Below are 13,747 nucleotides of genomic sequence, written 5' to 3' on the forward strand. Positions count from 1 at the left end.
GCACCCACTTTGCCATGATTGCTCAGAGGCCATTCTTACGGGCGCGTCATATGGACCTGTGCCAAATAGCTTGCAAAAGCAAGATCATACCATGTCACCCCCTTACTTTCCCGGCCAGTCTTATCCACAGGATTGGTCTATAATTCATCTCGTTCCTTCTTCTGCTTCTTTAAAAAGGGCATTTCTTTGTCTTTGTCCACTCCTTTGGGATCTACTAACACTGAAAATAATTTTTAAAAATAGAAGCCACTGCAATGTGCCTGCCCCCGGGAACAGCAGGAAAGAAGGACAAGTCCCTCGGACTGAGATTAGATCCCAAAGAACTCAACAGGAATATTCAGAGAGAATATTTTCCTTTGCCTGCCAAGGGAGATGTTTTCAAGACAATGGCTAAAGATGTGTTTTCTTTTATGCTGTTAGCTGCACCTCTTGGGTCCTTGCAAATTGCCCTGACCAAGAAGACTTTGAGAGTCTGCATTTTCAATGCCCCTGATGGGAGACGTTCCTTGTACAAATTTCCCTCTGGGTTTTAACTTGCTCCTGAGACTTTTGACAAGAAAATGCAAGAATTACTTGAAGGAAATGAGGGCATTGCAATACACATAGAAGATATCCTGAAAGACGGGGGGGCGGGGGGGGCAGCAAAAGGGGAAGACAACAAAAGGCTGCAGAAATGGGTCAGGAAACGGGACATGGCAAGAGAAATCTAATTTAAAAACAGAAACGTGAGATATTTGGGAGAAAGTGCAAGTGAATCGACATACACACAGACTCTGGCCAAAGCCAGGTGATTACAGAAATGCTGTTTTGGCAGATAAGAAAGATGTGCAGAGTTTGGTTCCTGAAATAAAATGAGATGACAACTCTTCTTTCTAGGATGTTACGCAGAAGGCCTCAAAATGAAACAGGACTGCCAACCTGGACAGGGAGTTTTGGAAGTCAAAGAGAGAAGAAAGCAAGCACCTGAGTTTTGGCAAGCTGTGTCACCCGAAGATGAACCACCTGGCCATTAAATCCCTCTGTAAATGACTCAGGACAACATGACAAAACTCTTGTGCACTTTGCAGACTGGTGGCATTGGTTTTCAGAAACATTCTGTAAACAGCATCTTTATGCATAGAGGGATGTCTTTGCCGCAGAAGATGTGAAAGAAAAATATTCAGGTAGGAAAGATGGATCCCAACAAAAAATGGACCCCAAATTCATTGTTCCCAAAGCAAAAAGCTCATTCACCTGCCAGAAAGCAGAAGGGTGTTTAGCTTTCATTTTCCAGCTGCATCCATGCAGTTTGTGCAAACCAGGAAAAGAAGGGCTGAGAGCAGGCACAGTCCTGAGAGTGTTTGAGGAGTCTGTTCTTGAAGACTATGTAAAGAACAGCATAACGCATACAAATCTGTTGGAAGAGATTTCTCTCAACTCAAACGCGGTAGGGAATAAACTTCTGGAGGCCACGGCAAAAGACAAGACATTGCAGAAAGCTGTTAACACTGTCACTGAAAGAAGGCTTGGGAATTACATATCAATTCAAATCAGAGCTTTCTGTAATTGATAGTATAGCGTACAGATGCAAAAATGAGTAGTGCCAAAAATACTACAGCCCTGAGGTATTCTATAGAATCTGTGAGATCTTGAAAAAAGTATTGCAGTGGTCACAAATGAACACAGAGATGAAGAAAATGGATAAATGGATATGCGTGAAATGTGCCAATGATTTCTACCTTAGAGAGAAAAAACAATGATGATGGGTCAGATATGGTGGATGTGTTGGATTATCCAGGGTACTCTGAGACTGCATTATTAGAGACTCTTCTATTAAGGTATCTTGTAGGAAACAGTAAACCTTTATTTGGCAGATATGGGCTCCCAGAAATGGTCATGTTTTACAACAGTCCTTACTTAATTGACAGGACTTTGCAAGATTTTGAAGAGTTGGTGAATGCCAGAATTCTTCAGTCAAATGATTTGAAGCAAAATGGAGTTAAGGGAGTTAAAAAATTACATATATATATTTATATGTGTGTATAAAACCATTACAGGCTCTGAAAAAGATCTGTATCTCACTCTGCTGGACTTAAGAAGACTGCCTTTAAGGCACTGATCGTTGCTAGCTGAAATTTTGCTCAGAAAGCTGAGGATCAGACTGCCTTGCTTATTCAAATTTGGGCTGGGAAGCTGAGCTGATCTTGAGGCACAGATAGATAGATAGATAGATGTATAAAAATACATGGACAAAATTAAATGGTAGCTGAGGAGCTCAGTTACTACAGGCTCTGTGGCTGATGACCCCTGAATGCTGTTTTAGTGGCAGTTGAGCATAAACTGCAACGCGAGAAGAATTTCTCTTTGCAAAAGGGGGAGATGTAAAGGGCTTACGCTCTGGTTAATCTAGGAAATAGAGACCAAGAAAACATGTTAACAGCATGGTCGCCAGTCTCCAAACTCAATATAGGCCTGTGAAATCTTTCTTTTAAGTATATATCTTGCTACAGGTCTGGACTCTTGAGGAACCCCAAACACCACGGTACTAAGCTCTTTGGGGATCTCACAGCCCAGTGACTGCAGTTAAGGAGTATAGACTTATCACTGCTCTGCCTTGAGATGAGTAAATGTAGCCATTAGAAGCACCAGAGAAATGCCTGTTAGAGCATAACAGTTAGAGCACGTAGCACTTTCTTTCCTCTAAAGACTGGAAAATCAGCCCCATGGCAATTACTGATAATGAACTTGAGCATGTAATCCAAGTAGGGGAGATTGCTGTAAATGTTTAGCATGTTGCTGATGTAATGAATCCTGCTTTGATTAAATTATTCTTTAGTTCTCCCAATTCCCCCATATATAGACCTCCATTTGTCTTTGCATGTCTCTGCATGAGATTGTGCCACCCTTGCCCCATGCTTCCTGCATCTGCTTGCAGAATGCTCTGCTTGTTCCTTACCTTAGACTTATATCTGGGACAGGGACTTTTTATTTCGTTTCTGTGTGTCAAACCCAGCTGACGACCAAGGTCACTGGCTTCTTGATGGTGGCACAAAGCAATGGGACATTGCAATTGTAATTGGTTGCCCGGAGAGGTTGTAGATGCCCCATCCCTGGAAACATTCAAGGTCAGGTTGGACGGGGCTCTGAGCAACCTGCTCTAGTTGGACATGAGGAAAAATGTCTTTACTGAAAGAGCGGTTAAACATTGGAACAGGCTGCCCAGGGAAGTGGTTGAGTCCCCATCCCTGGAAGTATTTAAAAGACGTGTAGATGAGGCGCTTAGGGACATGGTTTAGTGGGCATGGGGGTGTTGGGTCGACGGTTGGACTCGATGATCTTAGAGGTCTTTTCCAACCTTAATGATTCTATGATTCTATGATTCTAGTTGAAGATGTCCCTGCCCGTGGCAGGGGGGGTTGGACTAGATGACTGCCCTGGTTTCAGCTGGGATAGAGTTAATTTCCTTCCTAGTAGCTGGTGCAGTGCTGTGGTTTGGATTTAGGATGAGAACAATGTTGATAACACACCGATGTTTTAGTTGTTGCTGAGCAGTGCTTACACTAGTCAAGGACTTTTCAGCTTCCCGTGCTCTACTGACCGAGAAGGCTGGAGGTGCACAAGAAGCTGGGAGGGGGCACAGCCAGGACAGCTGACCCCAACTGGCCAGAGGGACATTCCATACCATGGGACGTCATGCTCAGTACATAAACTGGGGAAAGCTGGCCGGGGGGGCCGCTGCTCGGGGACTGGCTGGGCACCTGTCGGCGGGTGGTGAGCAATTGCATCGTGCATCACTTGCTTTGTATATTCTTATTATTATTGCGATTATTATTATTATTTTATTTTATTTCAATTATTAAACTGTTTTTATCTCAACCCATGAGTTTTCTCATTTTTACTCTTCTGATTCTCTCCCCCATCCCACTGGCAGGGGGGAGTGAGCGAGCGGCCGAGTGGTGCTCAGTTGCCGACTGAGGTTAAACCATGACAATGACCTTTAAAGGTCTCTCCCAACCCAAAACATTCTGTGATTTTATGATTCTATGATTTTTTTGAACTCTCCGTCTTCCCATCTAAAATTGTCCCTTTTTGCCACCCTTCAGGGTGGCAACATGCTTAAATACATCCTCCCCACCTCCAGCGGGGGATGGATTTCTATCTTTGGGGCTGCTATAGCCAGATCTTGCTTAGAAAAAGACCTCATCAGGATTGTTCCTTTCACTGTTGCAGTGGAGAGCTCTGACGGTCACACACTTTTCTCAAGGACATCAAAGAGGAAGAGAAAATGTCACAGCACTGGACAGGGCAAATGGAAGTCGCCCGTGTGTGGAGCATTACCGACGATTGCTATCCTTTTTAGATAGCTCTCAGTTCATCTGAATGCAGCGCCAAGTGAAGTGATAATGACTCCTCTTTCAATGGCAGCTTTCATTCCAAGTATTTTGATATGCCAGTAAGAGTTGCTTTAAAATGCCAGCAATAAATACACATTCAAAGCAATACAGTTAGTGCCTCGGCTTTAAAGTCCATATATGTTCCCATCAGCTGTATTTTTGACTGAATAAATGCTAGGCATGAACAATACTCACTGCATTTTCCACAGCCCTCCCTCCACACACACACGCACTCTCGCCCATGCACATGCACACACACATGTTTTCTCTTCCCTGCTTTCTGGAGAGATCAGACTGAGGTTTTCCAAGAGATGCAGGCAACCTGTATGCTTCCCACTTTGCAGCCATGGCCAGTTACGCTGCCTCACTGTGCCACGTCTCTCCAAGAAAATGCATAATGGATTCCTCTCTTATGGACAAGATGCCCACGATGTCTTCCTGGGACCAACCTAATAGGAAGAATAAAGAACATTCTGAATATCAAGAATCCTCGATGTTCTTATTGAGTCACCTTCCTTGGGATGTGCTTTCTACAGCGTACAAAGGTGAAATACCAGACTTGAAGTCACAGGAAGGCATGAAATCAAAGCTCTTGCTCACCACCATCTTTTGGGTGAATAGGGGTATGCCTGAGCCCTGTCCAGCACATAAGGAGATCTCTGGATGAGGAACATGAGAGGTCAGAAAGGGGAAAGAAGACAAGGTGGTATGATCGAGCAGACCCAGCCAAAGTTAGACCTAAAAAGGAGCCGTCTTGGGTCTAAATTTGCTTCGCTCTGCCTCAGAAGAGAATCTTTATGTCTTTACCATGTGGCCAGGACATTTTAAAGCCAAACTTAGGTGGAACTTGTGGTCTTATATGTATCTACTTTAAGTACTTAGAGATCTCCTCTAGCGCTTGAGACCTCACAGTCTTTAATACAGTTGTCCTTACAGCTCCCTGCTAGATGTGCTCTTATCTTCACAGACAAGGAGCTGGTATCCAGAGACCCTCAGTTGTCCCACAGGATGGGATGCTTATTTTCAGGCACCCGTGTTACGAGCCTAGTGATCACAAACCGCACTAACCATTGTCTCCTGTTGATGGTATAACTGGTTAGCTTTGGGATGGGGGAAGCCCCCTGATATATCGATATCATGGTGTCCCCGAATTTTGGCAAGCAACGAATGTGATATGGATCATGTTCACTGCCAAAACTTTTATCTTGTTGTACGATACGGGTTTCAGAGTACACATTTCAGTATAGCATATACCTACTTTGAGGCTTCACGGATGCTCAAAAGTTTTAAGCCTTCTTTCTGGTCAGATGGATTAATCTTATTTGGAATAGGTACACAACTGTTTGCAACCAGGTCATGCACTGAGCGTGATGGTCTGATTTTCGTCTTCTTTCATAAGAATATTTTTTATAGCTGATTCAGTGGTTAGTCTGGCTGAGTCAGTCCAGCAGGAAGGGGCATTCCAGAGGCATCTTTAGAAAACAAAGGCTGAAGCCTTGTCAAAAAGGATGTGTTAGTGTAGGAGAGTAATGATATCGAGGGAGACTTCACCCCAAGTTATCATGAGAGTTTTCATGAAGAATTCTTTTCTCCTTAAGGGTAATGGAGGCATGATGTAAGTTCACCAGACCACAGACACCCAGAGGGCTCCAGATTTTCTTCCAACTTGAAAGTTTGCAAACACAATCCAACAACTAATGCCCCAGCCTATGATTTTTTTTTTTTCCCCAGCCACATTCTAGTCATTGACTTGGTGGGGGACAAATAAATTGCTTCATCTCTTCAGGCTTCATCAAAGTCAGAGTGACACTTGCCTCCTTGGCAAATGGCTAAGAGAGCTACAGATGAGAAGGGCTGTCAAAGACAAATTGGGGATTATTGAGTTCATCTCAGCAGATGTCTGAAACCTAACTCACCGAGCCCTCTTTGGCTTTCAGTTAACACTTGTGGCCATCACATTTCACCCTCACTTTGCATTGTAAGTCCTCGCAGGGCAGAGAATAGCCCACTAAAAATGTTTGTGCATCATCTGACTTGCACAGTTCCAGTAGGCCAAAGGACAGGTGGGATTGCTTGCTTAATAAAATTCCTGCCACAGCAGGGTCTTGACCTACAGGACATCTCAAGTTTTCAGGCTTCTCTGAAGGTATCTGGGTGACATGTATTAATCTATGATAAGCAGGAAGACAGATCAGAGGAATGTGGTTTCTTCTGGTTTGGATTCCATGCAATGAGTAAATTATCATCTTTTACGTGGATCAGCTATTAGAGGAGAAGAAAACACTTAGTGAATGTTAGTGTATTTATTTGTATTTCCTCAGTGCCTGTAAAGTCCTGCTTGAAGGCACTGAGAAAATACAGACAAAAGATTGCTTATAACCTGAAGTAAGGGGAGAAAGGTCAGAGCTGTAGGTACATTTTGTAGCTGTAACATATTTTTAATGCCTGCTCGAGACGTGCAGCATGTTGTTGGCCTGAACTTTCCGGCATTGCTTTGTCACCCTCAGACATTACGTTCCTGAGTTGTTCTCAGCAAATTCCACCACCCCAGTGCTGACTGGGAAGAATCACTAGCAAAAGATCAGTTTGCACTGTGGGATTTCATTATGTGTGTGTTAAGTTTGTAAACCCATCTAAACCCACAGGGGGCTGATAGCAATGGATGGTGTCATCCTCCTCACATGAGCCGCTCTGATCTAATCCAGCAAAACAGTGAACCAGTCCTCAAAGTGTTCATGGTGTTGGAGCACTGAGCATGCACTAAGCCCAGGGCAAGGCAGACGGAAGGGAAGGAAACTTTCCCTTGCCTGGGGAACAGCATCCCGAAGGGCATCGCTGGGCACTAGGAAATCCAGATGACAGCTATGAGTTCTGGACAAGGTGTGTGGGATCTCCTGGCGAGGGTTGTTCTCAGGCAGGTTTGGGGAAGGACCATCAGTATGGCAGAGGTGTTTACTGGCAAAGCTCTGTTATGCTTTGTGTGCTTACCCCCAGGCCAGGCAGGGTGCAGGGTTTTTGTCCAGTGACATGAACCCATGTGAGTACGTGTTAGTGCAATGCAGGCAATGAATTCCCAGTGTAGGATTGCCACTCCTGCATGCCTCAAGCACTCCTGAGTGCCTCAACCCCATTGCAAATGAGACCGCTGAAGAGGGGGACACCTGTGAGCTACAACTTCTTGCACTCCTGGGAAAAAATCTAAGGTATGCAGGTGGAGGCATATCCAAAGTATGCACTTGGAGGAAAGGCAGTCCACTGCACACTCTGCAGCTATTTCAACAGTAAATGGGAAATGAAGTGTGAGCTGTATACAAGGGCTTGTTCCTTAGGTGATCCTGAACTCTTGACTGTAAAATCATGATGTGAAAACATAGTCTAAGCAAGGTTTAGCAGTGACCACCTGCATTAGCCACCTGGGCCCATTCATGCATCACTATTGTTTTATGCATATTTGGGAAATACTAGGAATATTTCTTCCAGACTCCCTTTCCCATCATTTCTTCACTCCAGGACAACTGTGTGTAACAACTTATTTCTGAGAGTTCTGGGTAAGTTGAAAGTTTCTGGATATCAGGCAGTTGCCTATTAGTAAGCACTAACATCTGTCCCGCAGATTTAATTTGACCCAGCCTATTAGGATTGCCCAGTGATGGCCATTTCTCCCAGCTGAACACAGAGGGATGGTCTGGTGCCCACCTCAGGTTTAGACCCCAGTTCTGCAGGTGTCTGTCACGTTAGCACAGGATGCAAGTACACTTTTCAACGTCCTCTCCCAGTCGTCTACATGGCCTACATGCTGGCTGGCAGACTGACTCTGGCATGAGGAAACCCAGCCAGCTCTGCAGGCAAACCAAAGCTTGTAGACGGACAGCCTCTCACACACCATGACAAGTTGCACGTGGTGTGTCTGGTCAGCAGAAGACCTCTGAAGTGCAGCAGGCTCATGAGGTGGCAGAGCAGAAGGGATCCCACAGCATGGAGGATGCATGAGCACAGGAGATCCAGCAGGAGCCTTCTGCATCACCCTTGTACTCATTGTGTAAGATTTGGCAGGCCTGATTTAGGAAGAATTATGTAAAAGATGTCCAACTAACCTAAAGGGGTAATAAACCACTCCTGTTGCTTTGTTGGAGATTTTGGATAGTTATTCTCCTCTCAGCAGCAAATCTTGTAAAAGCAAACACCAAACGTTCTGGAGTCAACAGCTTGTCATAGAAGTAACAACAGTGTTCATCACTCCCTAGGACTGTGCATGAATCAGGGGTGTAAAAGGATTCACACCCAATACATACAAAAACTGGAGGAGAGGGGGATGTATCCCAAAGCCCTATGTTGAACAGCACCATGAGAAACGGTGCGGTTCCTCCTAAAACATCTGAAGCCCAAGTGTTGCTTGGATCAGAAAGGCAGAGTGGCAGGGCCCCATGTTGGTGCCCTCCAGGCCTTTTGTTCGCCGTTTCCCAACTGGCACATGGGGTCACCTTCACACTTCTCTGCCCCAGATGCAGCTGCATTTCCTTGGTGAAAGAAATGGTCTCCCTGGAGGAGAGTCAGACCTCCTTGTTCAACAAAATGCACTTTAAGATATCCATATAAGAAGAACCAAGGGTCTGTTAAGCCAATGGGAAGAGCCAGATTTTTCTCTTGCTCCTGCACACTAGGAGTAACTTTATGTAAGCGTCACTGAGGTAAGCAAGAGCAGAAACAGATGTGCAGCATAGCTACAAACAGGATGTGAAAATAAACTCATTACTCCATCTGCCCGCCGTAAACAGCATGAAATTAGCAGCAAGCGAGGAATAAAAATCCAGACAAACGGCCTTTTAAAGAGAGCAGAGGGAGCTGGAAGGTACGCTATTCGAAAAGCAGAGGCACGGAAAGCCCGAGCCAGTGCATATCCCAAGCCCCCTGGTCAGTCAGGGGCAGAGGTGGAGGAAAATCCCGTGGTGGAGAGTCCGAAAGGTGCTATTTTCGAAGGCAAAACCAGAAAGGCCACTCCATCTTTGGGAGACAAGACCTGATTTTGCTTTTGTCCCTGACTGTTGGGAAGCACCATCTATTTTATAAGTCACAGAGATTTTTTTTCCCCTAAGAGGCTCTCTTTCAATGTTGCATAAAATTACTCTCTCAGGGGTAGTGTGAGGAGGAAAATGTGGTGTTATGTTGTCTCAGTTGCAAAGACATTGCTAACAATAAAAGCCCCTGAATAATTTGGTTTTTAAGTGACATGATTATGGAACGGGTCATTCGTGACGCTCCACTTCAAGTTGCTTCAAGCACCTCTGTCATAAAGTCTGAATGGGGGCATTTTATGCTTTGGGCTTGGGCTGTAAATATTCACCCCTGGCCTTTGTTCTATGAAGTAAGTCTCAGCTTGAGGATATATTTACTTAAAATTTTGCAGGAAAATTTCTCAAATGGTCAATCTGTTTGATTTATTTAAAGTGGGATCCCAAAGTGTTTTACAGCTTTTACAGGCTGGCAGTGTTTATAACCATCCTGGGGAGTATCTTCTGCAATTCATGTAGCGGAGAGGGAGAAGGAGGGTCATAATTTCTATTTTAACCTACTTTTCTAGCAGCTGACATGACACTGACAAAGTCATCTCTTCTAGAATAAAACCTGCCATGCTTTATCCTTGTCCAGAGGAGATCCTTTGGAGAAAGCCAGGGCAAAATAAGTCAAGCACTTTTTTTTTCACCCCCCTATGGATTCTGCTCAGATATGTGCATGGAAAATTCAGTGTTGTCGGAAAGCAGAGATTTTGAGCAGCTCCGGCTCATTTTATAGATCTCAGCGAAACTGCAGACCAAATGATATTTCAAGGAAACTGGTTCCTCGTGTTCGGAGTTCTTCAAGATATAACAGCCCAAGGCAGAGTTTCTTACATGTTGGAAATAATTTCTCTCTCCACATTTGGCAGATCCAAACAAGACTTGAGTGCTAAATAAACCAGGTCTATGAATAAATCAGGGGTAGGAGAACTCAATTTTGAGGTGGTGTGAGATTTGAGATAACTGAAAGCTTGACGTTGGCCATGAGGCACTTCGAAATAGTCTGGAGTTTGATGAAAGGTTTGCATTTGAGATGTCATTGGGATATTTCAGGAGGAAACCTCCTGGTGGGTTCACCCAAAGTTTGTAATAAACATAAGTGAAATATCTGAACTCCAGCTGCTACCTTCTACTCTAATCAAGAGCAACAGAAGCAGCTCCTTCTTAGCAAACACCCTGCGACTGCTGAGGGAAGAGAATTGGATATACTGGGCTCAAGCGGTGAACTGGGAGGGCAGCAGAGGCAGATGCAGAAATTCAGGGCAGGAGAGGGAGCAGGTGGAAGGAGGAAAAAGGGACTTTATGGAGAGATCAATAGACTCTTGGAGAAAGGGGAGATCTCATGAAGCCCTCAGAGATGGAAATCAGGGCCCCACATTTTTCCCAGGATTTTCTAATGTTGTCCGAGTTGGGTCTCACCAGGAGCAGACCCTGGAGGGGCTCAAAAACCAGAAGGTGCCCCCACCTTATCTGCCCCGTGAAGGGTAAAGTATCCTTACCCTTCTGGTTCCTATCCGAAAGGAAGACAAGTTCTGTTAGGGACAAGGAGTTCCTTTAGGAAGCATTTGAGAAGTCCTCCTTCAAGGTCATGGCAGCAGTTTCTGTTTTTATAGTACAGCAGGATCTGAAATTATGTTACAGGCACAGGTACTGATTCTCCCCTTCCATAAACCAGGTTTCCCTCTTCATCACTCCCCCAAGCCATGGTGCAGTCATGCCTGACCTATGTCAACATGCTCCAGAGCATCACACCAACTGGGAAGCGTGCAATTTGCCTTGTCTTCGACCCCTGTCTCCTCTCCTCCACCTGAGTGCCACCATGCCCTGCTGAGCACGGCCGAGCCTCTGGCGCTGCCATTGCCGAGGTGCAGCCATGCAGCCGTGAGCCTTGGAGCGAGCACAGGCCAGGACCCATCCCCAGGAGTCAGTCTGCATGTGGCCAGCCTGCTTTAGAGAGGAAAAGCATTTAATAGCATGGAAATGGTCTGCTCCAGGCCATGGGGGCACAGCACCACTGAGCCCTGCTGAGCACGTTTAATTTATTGGCGTACATGTAGCAATAATGTCTTCCTCCCATGCTTTCCTCTATCCTCTCAGCATGGGGAACAGAGCATTTTGTATTTTTTACGAGTAACTCTAAGGAGAATTTACAGAAGCTTGGAAAAAGCCAAGACAAAATGATGGGAGTCTTGGGGAGGTGGTAACAAGGAACAAGGGCCAACTCCTGGGACATATGTGGGCTGACTCCATGTCAAAACACCCCACACAGAGCCATTCATAGCTTCAGGAAGGTATAGACAGAGTTAAATCATGTGCAAGGAGGACAGGCTGGGTTCTCCATAGCACTGGGCTGCTCTTAACTTTGGAGGGCAGAAATGAGATAGAGAGCTGGGGGAGCAAAGTGCTTGGAGAGCTTTTTGTGCTCCAAGCAGGAAAGAGCAAGCACCAGGAACTGGTCGAGTCTCTGCCACATATAATCCTGCTTCCAGGCTGACCTCATCCAGGGTGACTCTCTCAAATCGGGAAGAACCTGGTCTCCAGGAGAGAGGTGACCTCTCCTTCTGGCTCCTCAGCTGGAGGCCACATGCATCTCACTGCTACTGGTGGCCCAGCAATATGGGAGAGAGGGCTAGGTTGAGGTGTTGAATCTTAGGCTGTGTCTTGTCTCCTTAATATCCCTCCAACTTCTTTTCACCCGCTCCTGTTCCTCTGCGACACTGCTGAGCAGTGCTGCAGCACACTCGAGCAGCCAGTGTGTTCCAGCTCCATCACGGGGGCAATCCATGGGTAGGAGTGGCAAGCCTGGGCATTTAAACCCTCCAGTTGACCTGTTAGAGAGGGATCTGCCCACTTAAAGACTTCAGAAGTAGGGTCGTTGCTTATAGTGTGGATGGTGATGAGAGGGATTTCCATCTCTGCATGTGAAGATGGACATCCCAGTCTGGTCCAGCTCACGGGAGATACAATTCATTTCCCACCTGGGGTAGCTCCATCACCCTTACACCCCTTCTACGGTTTTCTTGCAGAAGGTATGGCGGAAGCTGTCAGCTCGAGCAGGGACTGCCTTCAAGCAGGCGAGTCCTGCACCAACGACCCCATCTGCAGTGCCAAATTCAGAACCCTCCGGCAATGCATCGCAGGCAATGGAGCCAACAAGCTGGGCCCCGACGCCAGGAACCAGTGCCGGAGCACCGTGACGGCCCTGCTCTCCAGCCAGCTGTACGGCTGCAAGTGCAAGCGAGGCATGAAAAAGGAGAAGCACTGCTTGAGTGTCTACTGGAGCATCCACCACACGTTGATGGAAGGTCAGTTGAGCGGGGTACTCATTCCTGATGATCTTCCTAAATAGGAATTACTGCTGGGGCTTTCTACAGAGCTCCGCAGCACCAAAGTGGCAGCAAAAAAGGTCACCCCTGTAGTATCCCGTTCCCTCTCAAGACCTACCGACCCCCACGGTAATGACATTTTGGGGAAAGCAATCCTGAAGACCTGAGACACCTCCTTTCTTTTTTTTAACCTGGTCTCTTTTTTATGACGCTCCCAGTTGTTGCGAAATGAGTGATTTAGATCGCTTAAAGAATCACCGTCAAAGGTATTAGCAAAAGTGGTTTTAATATAATGTAAAAGTGCGACTTCACAAAGTTTGATGGCAAGGTTCACTCTACTAATTACTGCATGGAAGAAACATACAAAGGAAAATTGAGTTACACTCGAGTTAGAATGATTCACAGAGGGACCGGGGACACAAAAGGGTAAGGAGGACCCTCCTGTTGAGTCACAAGGTTCAGAGTGGACCCCCTTGCTTTCTAAACTCCTCCTCAGAGTGGAGTCTAAGTGTGGCTAGGTCCAAACCTAGTCTCAGATTTGGTCAACGGTTTATGTCTAAGGGATTATATATGCAAAATTTATGCAATGTTTCATTAACATCAATTCAGCATGCAATCTAAGTTACCAAGACAAAATCAAAGTTACCACACCACAAGGTTATGCGCGATATCAGTTGCTTACCAAAGATCTGCTGTTGGTAAAAGGTCTCTCTGCCTCGAGCAGCAACCTTGAGAGGTGTCCCCGCTCAAGGGGAGATCACCGCCATGCAGCCGTGCTGCCCAGCAGGGAGATCTCAAAGGAGGCTCACCTAGGCTGTCATATTTATGGGATAAAGTGGTTGGCTCGTAGTCAAATTCCATGCGATGGAAAAGGTATGCTTGAGACTCCTCATACCCACAACATTCTTTGTTCCTTGATAAATGAGTCTTGGAAAAGCCACCCGCTATTCATGTGTCAATCGCATGATCGGTGTTCCAAGCTCATAGGCATCGA

The 13,747-nt window shown here is 45.7% G+C and overlaps 1 protein-coding gene across 1 annotated transcript in view; it reads left to right on the plus strand.

Annotated features, from left to right (window-relative positions):
• The window catches only part of GFRA4 (GDNF family receptor alpha 4), a 77,781-nt gene that overhangs the window by 45,091 nt on the left and 18,943 nt on the right, over positions 1 to 13,747 (plus strand). The window contains exon 2 of the mRNA XM_076335645.1: positions 12,454 to 12,732. Coding sequence (XP_076191760.1) covers positions 12,454 to 12,732 — 279 coding nt within the window. The remainder of the gene's footprint in view (positions 1 to 12,453; positions 12,733 to 13,747) is intronic.

Source organism: Aptenodytes patagonicus, chromosome 4 (assembly GCF_965638725.1).
Source record: "Aptenodytes patagonicus chromosome 4, bAptPat1.pri.cur, whole genome shotgun sequence".
In the NCBI taxonomy this organism is placed as follows: domain Eukaryota; kingdom Metazoa; phylum Chordata; class Aves; order Sphenisciformes; family Spheniscidae; genus Aptenodytes; species Aptenodytes patagonicus.